This window comes from Salmo salar, chromosome 01 (assembly GCF_965601325.2).
Source record: "Salmo salar chromosome 01, fSalSal1, whole genome shotgun sequence".
NCBI lineage: Eukaryota > Metazoa > Chordata > Actinopteri > Salmoniformes > Salmonidae > Salmo > Salmo salar.
The window spans coordinates 28362838-28375659 of NC_138291.1; the positions used below are offsets into that span (position 1 = coordinate 28362838).

The 12822-nt window shown below is 41.2% G+C and overlaps 2 protein-coding genes across 3 annotated transcripts in view; one reads left to right on the forward strand and one right to left on the reverse strand.

The window, feature by feature from the left end:
* The window catches only part of ttll5 (tubulin tyrosine ligase-like family, member 5), an 88747-nt gene extending 78955 nt beyond the window's left edge, over positions 1 to 9792 (reverse strand). The window contains exons 1-7 of the mRNA XM_082973153.1: positions 9663 to 9792; positions 9057 to 9213; positions 6903 to 7009; positions 6698 to 6780; positions 4381 to 4487; positions 3985 to 4115; positions 3777 to 3859 (exon numbers count right to left, since the gene is read on the reverse strand). Coding sequence (XP_082829279.1) covers positions 3777 to 3859; positions 3985 to 4115; positions 4381 to 4487; positions 6698 to 6780; positions 6903 to 7009; positions 9057 to 9115 — 570 coding nt within the window. The 5' untranslated portion in view covers positions 9116 to 9213; positions 9663 to 9792. The remainder of the gene's footprint in view (positions 1 to 3776; positions 3860 to 3984; positions 4116 to 4380; positions 4488 to 6697; positions 6781 to 6902; positions 7010 to 9056; positions 9214 to 9662) is intronic.
* Positions 9793 to 10283: 491 nt separating this feature from the next.
* erg28 (ergosterol biosynthesis 28 homolog) lies at positions 10284 to 12685 on the forward strand. 2 transcript variants are annotated; one of them, XM_014182206.3, is made up of 5 exons: positions 10284 to 10485; positions 10713 to 10867; positions 11115 to 11205; positions 11321 to 11443; positions 11649 to 12685. In XM_014182206.3, the coding sequence occupies exons 2-5, from the start codon at positions 10735 to 10737 to the stop codon at positions 11761 to 11763; spliced, it is 462 nt and encodes a 153-aa protein (XP_014037681.1). In that variant the 5' UTR covers positions 10284 to 10485; positions 10713 to 10734; the 3' UTR covers positions 11764 to 12685. The 2 variants fall into 2 exon arrangements, with proteins under 2 accessions (XP_014037681.1, XP_014037734.1); XM_014182259.3 differs by having other exon boundaries at positions 11321 to 11439.
* The last annotated feature ends 137 nt before the right edge of the window (positions 12686 to 12822 follow it).

A 12822-nucleotide genomic window follows, 5' to 3' on the forward strand; every position in this document is an offset into this window, starting at 1 on the left:
ATCATTAGATTACACATACAGTGAGCTCAAAGCATTTGACAGTGACACACTGAAATTATAAAAAATGACTATGGAGGTTAAAGTGCAGACTGTCAGCTTTAATGAGGGTATTTTCATCCATATAGGGTGAACCGTTTAGAAATTACAGCACTTTTTGTACATAAGTCCCCCCCATTTTAGGGGACCAAAGGTATAGGGACAAATTCCCTTATATGTGTATTAAAGTAGTCAAAAGTTTAGTATTTGGTCCCATATTCCTAGCACGCAATGATTACATCAAGCTTGTGACTCTACAAACTTGTTGGATGCATTGCTCTTTGTTTTGGTTGTGTTTCAGATTATTTTGTGCCCAATAGAAATGAAGGGTAAATAATGTATTGTGTCATTTTGGAGTCAGTTTTATCGTAAATAAGAATAGAATATGTTTCTAAACATGCTGCCATGACTCCTGAGAGTCCTGAATGAATCATGAATAATGATGAGAGAGAAAGTTAGACAAAGATGCACAAACATCATACCGCCAAGACATGCTAACCGCTCACCAATACAGAGGTTAGCATTTTTGGGGGGGTATGATATTTGTGCGGCTGTAGCTTTCTCACTCATCATTCACAATTCATTCAGGAGTACAGAGCCAAAGTACAGAACCAAAACAAAAACATTTGTCACTGTTCCAATACTTTTGGAGCTCACTGTATAATGCACCAGGTCCAGTATGATCAAGTCAGACATGAAATTGGCCATCCAAAGAGAAAACCCATCCTGTACAGCAGTCTATCAGAGGAGCGGGGTCATTTATGAGTATGAAATGTGTTGCAGGTGGTGAAACTGAGAGGGTTGAGGGAGGTGGAGAGCTACTATCCGTCGGGCTGGCTACAGTTCAGAGAAAACCCCCAAAATGAACATCCTTCTTTCTAAATATCACCCTGACATTCTTTCCACTGTTTCATAAAAATACCCCAGAAGAAAAAGCATGTTTATAGGTTGTCCAAGTCAGAGAACCTTCTGGAGCTCTTCCAAAGCCTTGAAGTGTGTGATTTACTCAGTGCTTAATGTCTATGACACACATTGTTTTATACTTAATTTTTCAACAGAATCCACCCCCTCCCACAAGTAACTGCCATATTGTTTCATTTACAACCAGAGATCCCTCAGGCCATTATCCCCGAGTAGCCTTAAGGTGAGTGTATCTACACTGTACAGTGCATTCAGACACTATTCAGAACCCTTTACTTTGTCACGTTACAGCCTTATTCTAAAATGTATTAAATAAATAAAAAATCCTCCACATTCTACACACAATAACCCATAATGACAAAGTGAAATAAGGTTCATACATTTTTTTGCAAATCTATTAAAAAGAAAAAACAGAAATACCTTATTTACATAGGTATTCAGACCCTTTGCTATCAGACTCGAAATTGAGCTCCTGTTTCCCTTGATCATCCTTGAGATGTTTCTACAACTTGATTGGAGTCCACCTGTGGTAAATTCAATTGATTGGACATTTTTTGGAAAGGCACACACCTGTCTATAAGGTCCCACAGTTGACAGTGCATGTCAGAGCAAAAACCAAGCCATGAGGTGCAAGGAATTGTCTGTAAAGCGCCAAGACAGGATTGTGTCGTGGCACAGATCTGGGGAAGGGTACCAAAATATTTCTGCAGCATTGAAGTTCCCCACAGACACAGTGGCCTCCATCATTCTTTAATGGAAGATGTCTGGAACCACCAAGACTCTTCCTAGAGCGGGCCGCCCAGCCAAACTGAGAAATCGGGGGAGAAGGGCCTTGGTCAGGGAGGTGACCAAGAACCTGATGGTCACTCTGACAGAGCTCTAGAGTTCCTCTGTGGAGATGGGAGAACCTTCCAGAAAGACAACCATCGCTGCAGCACTCCACCAATCAGGCCTTTATGGTAGAGTGGCCAGACGGAAGACACTCCTCAGCAAAAAGGCACATGACAGCCCGCTTTGAGTTCGCCAAAAGGCACCGAATGACTCTCAGACCATGAGCAACAAGATTCTCTGGTCTGATGAAACCAAGATTGAACTCTTTGGCCTGAATGCCAAGCGTCACGTCTGGAGGAAACCTGGCACCATCCCTAAGGTGAAGCATGGTGGTGGCAACATCATACTGTGGGGGGATGTTTTTCAGCAGCAGGGACTGGGAGACAAGTCTCTGAATGTCCTTGAGTGTCCCAGCCAGAGCCCGGACTTGAACGAATACCTCTGGAGAGACCTGAAAATAGCTGTACAGCGATTCTCCCCATCCAACCTGACAGAGCTTGAAAGGATCTGCAGAGAATAATGGGGAAAACTCCCCAAATACAGGGGTGCCAAGATTGTAAGCATCATCCCAAAGAAGACTTGATGCTGTAATCGCTGCCAAAGGTGCTTCAACAAAGTACTGCTCTGGCACCCCAATGGTGGAACAAGCTCCCTCACGACGCCAGGACAACGGAGTCAATCACCACCTTCCGGAGACACCTGAAACCCCACCTCTTTAAGGAATACCTAGGATAGGATAAAGTAATCCTTCTAACCCCCCCCCCCCCTTAAAAGATTTAGATGCACTATTGTAAAGTGGTTGTTCCACTGGATATCATAAGGTGAATGCACCAATTTGTAAGTCGCTCTGGATAAGAGCGTCTGCTAAATGACTTAAATGTAATGTAATGTACTGAGTAAAGGGTCTGAATACTTATGTAAATATTATATTTCCGTTTTTAGTTTTAATAAATTAGCAAACATTTCTAAAAACCTGTTTTTGCTTTGACATTATGTAGATTGATGAGGGGAAAAAAACGATTTAATCAATTTTGGAATAAGGCTGTAAAGTAACAAAATGTGGAAAAAGTCAAGGGGTCTGAATACATTCCGAAGGCACTGTATATACACAAAAGCATGTGGACACCCCTTCAGCCACACCCGTTGCTGACAGGTGTATAAAATAGAGCACACAGTCATGCAATCTCCATAGACAAACATTGACAGTAGAATGGCCTTACTGAAGAGCTCAGTGACTTAACGTGGCACCGTCATAGGATGCCACCTTTCCAAAAAGTAAGTTCGTCAAATTTCTGCCCTCATAGAGCTTCATGAAATGGGTTTCCATGGCCGAGCAGCCGCACACAAGCCTAAGATCACCATGCACAATGCCAAGCGTCAGCTGGAGTGGTGTAAAGCCAGCCGCCATTGGACTCAGTGAAAACGCGTTCTCTGGAGTGATGAGTCACGCTTCACCATCTGGCAGTCCAACGGACGAATCGGGGCTTGGACGGTGGCCAGGAGAACACTACCTGCCCCAATGCATAGTGCCAACTGTAAAGTTTAGTGGAAGAGGAATAATGGTCTGGGGCTGTTTTTCATGGTTAGGGCTAGGCCCCTTAGTTTTAGTGAATGTGAATCTTAACGCTACAGCATATAATAACATTCTAGACGATTCTGTGCTTCCAACTTTGTGGCAACAGTTTGGGGAAGGCCCTTTCCGGTTTCAGCATGACAATGCCCCCGTGCACAAAGCCGAGGTCCACACAGAAATGGTTTGACGAGATCGGTGTGGAAGAACTTCACTTGCCTGCACAGAGCCCTGACTTCAACCCCATCGAACACCTTTGGGATGAATTGGAACGCCGACTGCAAGCCAGACCTAATCGCCCAACATCAGTGCCAACCTCACTAATGCTCGTGGCTGTATCCACATACTGTGTTATACACTAAATGACCAAAAGTAACACTTTAACAGTGCATTGTTCTTCCTATGGTGTATCCCTTACATTGCTGACCAGGTAGATCCCTCTTCCTCTTGAAGATGCGACTGGTTTAATGATCCAGGGGCCCTGGTCCTTGACGAAAGAACCTGGGATGAGGCAGAGAAGACAGGGAAGAGTGGCGTGCTGTGAGAAAGACTAGCGGAGAAACATGGTGGCTTATTGTGTTTACAGTAATGACAGTCAATAGATGTTAACAACAAGCAGGACTTACTACAGAACTCCTGGTACTCTGAGGGAAGCACAAAGGTCTGAGGGACGATGTGGAAGTTTTTAAAGCCGTGAGACTGCTGCATCCGCTGGATGTTTTTATACAGCCGATCTTTGCGCGTCAGTTCATATGACCTGGAAATGAACAGGGCCATTGACCTTTCAGCTCGAAATGCTTGAGTTCTCTGCTGCTTGGATGCTGATAGAAATAAGAGCTTGTACAAACACAATGGCAACAAGACTACTCTACATGACAGTTTGTTTCATTTCATGTTTTAGAAAGGCACTGGTTCAAACAAAATGTTATTTCCTGTGAAAGCCAATAAACACAAGGTCGATTTCAAGGGGCTTAAACAAAGACGTTGGACACACAGTCATACAGTTGGACACACAGTCATACCTGGGAAAGTGGTTGACCTTCTGGAAGTCTTGAAGGCTGCGTAGGAGGTAAGGCTTGAGGTGAGACCCCGTCCACATGAGGTTGAAGTCATTACTGTTTGGATGGATCTGAAAAACAGACCTTCCAGTCAAGCTCAGATCTCAACGTTATGTACTTCAGACGATTCAGAGGCAGTACTCACAGTAAGACCAAACTATACGCAACGGCAGGGGAAATCGTTAGGAAAATTAAAGGACATCATAACAGGAAAAATATAGCCTTGGTGCAAACACAAGGTTTGCACAGTTACTGTTGATAACCACAGTTACTGTTTTATATACATCACATCTGACGATATACAGCCACTAATCTCTACCTTCAGATCATCTCAAAGGGAAGCCAGCTCACCAGCTATTTTAATCACAATCATATTAATTTATATCTGTTTTGTTTTATTCGTACCCTTCTGCGCTCCTTTGTGAAGAGGCAGGTTTGACATGGGCCAGCACTAACTGCTATGAGAAAGACAGATGTTTGCAATAGAGGGTTATTAAACTTTGGCTCTGGGATGATGTGGCAGACACTAGCATGTCTTTGATGATGGGTTTAGTGGGAGTCAAGTGGCATTGAAGTGAAAAAAAATAAAAAATTAATAGTAAGTGCTTGGATGAAGCAATAATGGGGAGTGTGCTCTCTTGTGAAACAGGATTAACGCTATACTGGGCCAACTTTGTCTGTGCGTGCATTTCCAGGCTTCGACATAGACTGTCAGTCAGGAAAAAACAGACCTATCCCCTTACAACACATGACAGAGAGGAACATACAGTACCAGTCAAAAGTTTGGACACACCAACTCATTCAAGGGTTTTTCTTTATTTTTACTATTTTCTACATTGTAGAATAATAGAAAAGACATACAAACTAACGAAATAAAACATATTGAATCATGTAGTAACCAAAGGTGTTAAACAAATCAAAATATTTTATATTTGAGATTCTTCAAAGTAGCCTTGATGACAGTTTTGCACAATCTTGACCAGCTTCATGAGGTAGACACCTGGAATGCATTTCAATTAACAGGTGTGCCTTGTTAAAAGTTAAATAGTGGAATTTCTTTCCTTTGAGCCAATCAGTTGTGTTGTGAATGCACCAATTTGTAAGTCGCTCTGGATAAGAGAATCTGCTAAATGACGTAAATGTAAATGTTGTGAAAAGGTAGGGGTGGTATACAGAAGATAGCCCTATTTGGTAAAAAAAACAAGTCCATATTATGGCAAGAACAGCTCAAATAAGCAAAGAGAAACGACAGTCCATCAATACTTTAAGGTCAGTCAATTCGGAAAATGTCAAGAACTTTGAAAGGTTCTTCAAGTGCAGTCGCAAAAACCATCCAGCGCTTTGATGAAACTGGCTCGCATGAGGACCGCCACAGGAATGAAAGACCCAGAGTTAGCTCTGCTGCAGAGGATAAGGTCATTAGAGTTACCAGCCTCAGAAATTGCAGCCCAAAAAAATGCTGTTCAGAGGAGACTGCGTGAATCAGGCCTTCATGGTCAAATTGCTGCAAAGAAACCACTCCTAAAGGATACCAATAAGAAGAGACTTGTTTGGGCCAAGAAACACAAGCAATGGACATTAGACAGGTGGAAATCTGTCCTTTGGTCGGATGCAAGAATTTTGGTTCCAACCGACGTGTCTTTGTGAGACGCAGAGTAGGTGAACGAATTATCTCCGCATGTGTGGTTCCCACCGTGAAGCATGGAGGAGGTGCGGTGGTGTCGGGGTGCTTTGCTGGTGACACTGTCGGTGATTTATTTTGAATTCAAGGCACACTTAACCAGCATGGCTATCACAGCATTCTGCAGCAATACACCATCCCATCTGGTTTGCGCTTAGTGGGACTATCATTTATTTTTCAACAGCACAATGACCCAACACACCTCCAGGCTGTGTAAGGGCTATTTGACCAAGAAGGAGAGTGATGTGTGCTGCATCAGATGACCTGGCCTCCACAATCACCTAACCTCAACCATATTGAGATGGTTTGGGATGAGTTAGACCGCAGAGTGAAGGAAAAGCAGTGCTCAGCATATGTGGGAACTACTTCAAGACTGTTGGAAAAGCATTCCAGGTGAAGAAAGATGAGAGAATTCCAAGAGTGTGCAAAGCTGTCATCAAGGCAAAGGGTGGCTGCTTTGAAGAATATCAAATATATTTTGATTTGTGTAACACTTTTTTTATGTAGAAAAATAGTCAAAATAAAGAAAATGTAGGTGTGTTCAAACTTTTGACTGGTACTGTATGTGCAAGTGAATCAGAATGCGATTTCATGTAATACCTCATGGAATCCATGAGTGGTCAGTAAGCCACGAACCAGCCGGCTCTCCGTGCGCACAATCTTGAAGGCCAGGTTGTACCGTTCTAAAGACAAAATATGAACATAACATTATCATTCAACAGAAATTAAAGGATTGGGCCAGGATATGAATTCAACAGAATTCTATACTCTCATATCTTTAGAATGTTTCTTATGGACATCGTACCTCCAACAGAACGGATGTTTCCATCTTTAGAGACGATGGCTTCAGCAAAGAACACCAGGACTGGGATCTTCCTGCTGAGGCCACTCCAGGCAATGCAAGGATGGTCCCTGATGAGACAGAGAAAAACAGATCAATAAAGTATTATTCTTACATTGAGAGGGTCATGCAGGGTCAAGCTACTCAAGAGTAGAGTTTATACTTTAAGCTCAAAAAATAAAATATGGGTGACAAAATACCCATATAAAGTCCAATAAAACAAGAACCTAAATGAGAGGGAAGAGTATCTAAAACACAGCATACCATTAGCCTAAAGCTGTAAACCCTTTCCAACATGTCTTTAATGTCTCTTTATGTTGAGTTTAGAGTCCTGATGATGCTACCCTTAGTGTGGTGGAATGCAATCTGACAAGGTGTTTACATTAGCGGAGCAGAGAGTGGTCGAGCCACACACAGGCTCATGGATACTGAACAATAACAAACCTGTCAAGTAACAAACACTCTGGTAACATTGCACTGAAAATATCTGATAGGTTGGTTGTGTCTGGTTCTATCAGTGACCATGGTGGAGATAAGGGCCTCTTTACATGACACATACTAGTCCCAGGAAATATATTTTTGTAGTGTAAAGAGTCGGATCTAGATTCAAATCTCTCTGAGAGACGTTTCTCCCACTACCACCGGAGATAGTGTGGGACACATCTACACCACTGAGTGCTATAGTGTAACGAAAATTGCTGTCCCACAACACATGTCCCTGCAAAAATTACCTTAATACCAGTACAGTATTTTTGGTCTGTTTGCCAAAACCTGTAGGATGTTATTATGCCTGTGTAGAAGACTGGGTTACACATTGATTTGTCTACATCACAGGAGCTTTACAACAGCAGTATGCTCAGTCTCCTCCAAGGTGCAAGGAATTCAGGAATTCATTTAGGTTCTGCTTCCTTTTTACAGTAAAAGGCTTTTAAAACATCCACACATTTCTGAATCGTTGCATTAATCAAGTGCGCAACATTATGTGCAATATGATTTAGATGAGAACCTCCTGTATATCAGTTTGAATTGCTATCTTTATTTTGTTTGTCTATATACTATTTTATTATGGTATGCTAATAGGTACACACAAAGCAGGAATTTGGCTTCGGCCACACTATATCCAAGGATAAAGTAAGGATAGGGTAAACAGAAAAGTTGCAAATCTGATGTTGAAGAGCGATAAATCTTACTACACATATTTTACTAATGTAAATCCACACTTAAGATGGCCTGCTGCTGGAGAAGAACTATCAGACTTGACCATTCTAGATAAGGTTGGGCGCGGTAGTAAACAATACCTGCTCCTGGCTCAGGTATTTAGGCATGTCAGACAAAACTGTGCCACTATAGTGAGCTTTAATGAGATGTAATAGTTAGGCTTGTGCCCTGCAGCATCACCACCAGTAATAAACCAGTATCTACCTAATATAGGCTCAGGTCATAGATGTCAAACTCAGTCCAATATTAAGCAAGCAGTGCCTAATTATGTAGGCCTATTGCATGTCTTGAGGGAGATTTGTCTGGGACTCAAGACACTTTACTTAAATAATACATTTTAGTCTCTGATGACCAGGTCTGAGATAGGACTATTCTATACATTTTTTACAGATTACATTACAGCTGTATGAGAATGAGCTAAGGTGCATTTGCAGATTAATTAGTTGCCAAAGAGTTTAGTAGCCTAATGAAATTTGAATTCAGGACTAGATGAAGACAAGACCGTGAACATCTTGGACTCTTCTGCTGTGGTAGTACATGTTCTATTTAAGGACATACTTGAGGTGCCAGGCTATTTACGTGCCAAATTGATCACATTTATAGACACCAAATAAGCCAGGCTTAATTTAGATTGCACGGTAAGCTCTAGTTAAGTTTAACCACATATTGACACTTTATACAGTATATTTAGATCATACAGGGATCTGTTCTTTCAGTGTTTATTATTGTTGCATAGAATTACATACTAGAACTCTTTGAATTGAATCTCTGTGGTGGCAATGAGTTTAAACATTGATCTGTGTATTTTTCTGTGTTACTTAGCACACTAATGTTGCTTTCTACAACTAGAAGGAAATGTAACAAAACCATTAGAAACACTTAATCAGAACAGCCACTTACTCTTGCTCGTCCTCTGAGGAGGACTCTGAATCCTCTTTATCCCGGATCACAGTTGGCATTTCCACCACAGTGAAGGGGGAAGTACCTCCTGATTAAATCTGCTTTGAGTCAGGTATCTGGGGTTATGACTGTGGGCATCTCCAGCTCTCACCGTCTACTGTTGAAATATCAGTCCAGTTAAAACACAGCATTTTCATACTGAAGAAATTCACTGCTGTCTGCAATTGAGTTAAGTTATATATCATTAATAACCATGCATAAATTAATATTATGAGTCCATATTAGCACTGCCCAGAAACAAGCTGAATCATAGACCGTGAAACACCTAGCCCTAACAATGTAAAATATTTTGTGTTGCTATTACAGCTAAAGCTAGCTATGTTATAAAGATATTACTAGCTCATGATACCAGCCAGCTAGGAACTTTCTGCAACATCTGAGATTGGTTAGCTACTTAGCTAGATAGCTAAATTAGGTAATAAGGTTGGCACATTAGCTACCTAGCTTTACTGTGTTTTGTAATACAAACTATATGTTTCATTGAGAGAGCAAGCTAACATTCAGGTTATAAATCATGACAGCCGTCAAACTACCATATAAACATACCCAACTCTTTAGCATAGGATAAACTTCTGTATTCGAAGAACCACAGTTAGCTAGCTAGCCATAATAAAAAGTCTTCCTGTAGCTAGCCTATTTGTAACTACAACAACTGACTGGCAACCAATGGCGAGAGCATGCGCACTGTCCTCAAGCACGTGACCTTTTTGGCCACACAACTTCCAATTTGTGATGAATTTCTATAATTCCAAATATGCATCATAAATAAGAATTCCAATGTTTTTATTGAGGGATAAAAACGGACTTGGGCATTCCAATGCCTGCAATGTACTACTGAATCGGTGCATTTGGTCAGAGAATGTCACGCAGGGAATGCTTTGGAATATTCAAGACGAATTACATTGTCTAGCATAGTATTAAAACAATTGATAAAGTAATATAACAGATTTTTGGTGTTTTAATTTGTATAGTAGGAATGTAAATCGTCGCCACTCAGTCTCCTGTGACCGGGAGCACCACGAGAGCTAAATCAATCGCGCCCACAGTCTCAACTAAGGTTTGTGTTGTAATGATTGGTGGAATGAGCGAAATAAGGCGGAACCTAAAAGCACGTTACCAGTCGAACGACCCATTGTGATGAATGGGACGATGATGAAGCCATCTTTTGAGCTCTATAATTGGCCAAATTGAATGTCCATATCAGCTAGTTATTGAGCGACAGTACAATAGCGAGATTCACACGGTAGTCTCAATCTCCAAACATTAGCAATGTTTTTACAGACATGTTGACATTATATGCCTATTGATTTCGACTCGCCGATCACTGTCGTATCAGGGTATGCCCCAGGTATAAACTACATATTAGAAGGTAAGTTAGACACATACATAATTTCGTTTGTATCGAGCTAGCAATGATGGTTGCTGTTGTAGCTAACGTTAGCTATAGTACCTACGATCATGGTGGTTCTTGCAACCTGACAGGTACTGTAGCATTCATCTGAGCTGCAACAAGCAGAATGAAGCTGTTATTTTCTTGTTCGTTTTTGCAAAGTGCTGTGCTGTCTGCCCCTTACTCTCAGCCAATGTGTCTGGCAGGTGCATCCCACAGAAGGCAAGGATGAGTCGTTTTCTGAATGTTCTGCGGAGTTGGTTGGTCATGGTGTCTGTCATTGCCATGGGAAACACCGTCCAGAGTTTCAGAGATCACAGCTTCCTCTCTGAGAAACTCTACACAGGGACACCAGAGTTTGGTGAGTAGTTTCTACACGGGATTGCAACACTCTCTAAAGCAGGCCATGATAGATCTTACCGTGCAAGGGTGGGTGTGGGTGCAGGATTTTGTTCCAACCTGTAGGATGTTATTATGCCTGTGTAGAAGACTGGGTTACACATTGATTTGTCTACATCACAGGAGCTTTACAACAGCAGTATGCTCAGTCTCCTCCAAGGTGCAAGGAATTCAGAGAACTTCATGTAGGTTCTGCATCCTTTTTACAGTAAATGGCCTCCAAGCAAGAACATTTGGAATCTGGACATTGTTGTCGTCAATTATCCGCTGCGCGTGCGCCATAGACATTCAGAACAAAACGTAAGATGTCCTGCATCCCTGCACGGTTGTCTGTTCATGCAACAGTGAGTGCATAAACTGTGATTTGTGTTCTGTGGGAGTTATCTTAAATAGTTATTGTCTCCTCTTCATGTAGGCTCTATCACATCACCCTGTGGACATTTCTACTGGCTCTGGGACACTTCCTGTCTGAAGCCTTCATCTACAAAACGGCACCTCTGACCATTGGCGTTATGGCACCTCTCATTGTGGCGAGTAGGTACTGCAGCTCTATAATCCCATCTGATCAAATAGTGAGCTTGTTTTGGTAACCAGTAACAACAGTATTAACAAATCATCAAACTACCAGGTACATAAGGTGCATCGCTCAACTAAATGTTTCGTCTGATGGAACTTGCTCAGAGCTTGTGCAGCTGGTGTCTGTTATTGCAGAGTAAACCCATTGCATCCTCTCACCTCTCCAGGTTTCTCTATTGTGGGAATGCTGATTGGGTACCAGTGTGTTCCAGAGCATCAGGAAGAGGTGGGTGCACGGCAGAAGAAGCGGAACTGATTCCGAGCAGCAGAAAACTGTTTTAGCCCACCTCTAGAGAAAGCTGTGGGATAGTCTACTGCTTCTTGCCTTGAAGAATGAGTGGTATATTTATTATACTGTATGTACACAAAGACAAGAGTCCAATATGTGTAAACTTTTTTTAAGACGGGCTATGCAATAAGGGGGATTTATTTTGCAGGTGACTCGTTCCTGTGCTTCGTGAAATGTACATGTGCTACAATATACTATGGTTTTTATGGCTACAGCTGTTTCACTCTTACACTGAAAATTGAACAGTGATTGTCTATCAATGTTTCATGATGTACAATAATAATGTAGAGATGATTTATGTATTAATTATAGTTTGATTGTGTGATAGGGCTTGTGACTGTGGATTTTGACATCTGTCATTCACAGTACTTTAATGGAGGATCTCAACATTGGGCCTTTTGTCTTGCTTTCTAAACTGCTCTGAGTGATAGTGAGTGATTTCTGTATGTTACTGGATTGTGTCTGTGGTGTAACATGTCCATGAATAAAATAACAGAGAGCATTTTTCTCAATTAAAAAAAAAACAAAAACTTTTAGTTCACCAGATTACCAGGTGCAATTGTTCACAGTATCTGAGAATTTGTCCAAACAGTTTTACAATACTATACTATGGTTTTTATGGCTACAGCTGTTTCACTCTTACACTGAAAATTGAACAGTGATTGTCTATCAATGTTTCATGATGTACAATAATAATGTAGAGATGATTTATGTATTAATTATAGTTTGATTGTGTGATAGGGCTTGTGACTGTGGATTTTGACATCTGTCATTCACAGTACTTTAATGGAGGATCTCAACATTGGGCCTTTTGTCTTGCTTTCTAAACTGCTCTGAGTGATAGTGAGTGATTTCTGTATGTTACTGGATTGTGTCTGTGGTGTAACATGTCCATGAATAAAATAACAGAGAGCATTTTTCTCAATTAAAAAAAAACAAAAAACTTTTAGTTCACCAGATTACCAGGTGCAATTGTTCACAGTATCTGAGAATTTGTCCAAACAGTTTTACAATACTATAATTATGTTCTTCATTACAGAGTATGACAAGCG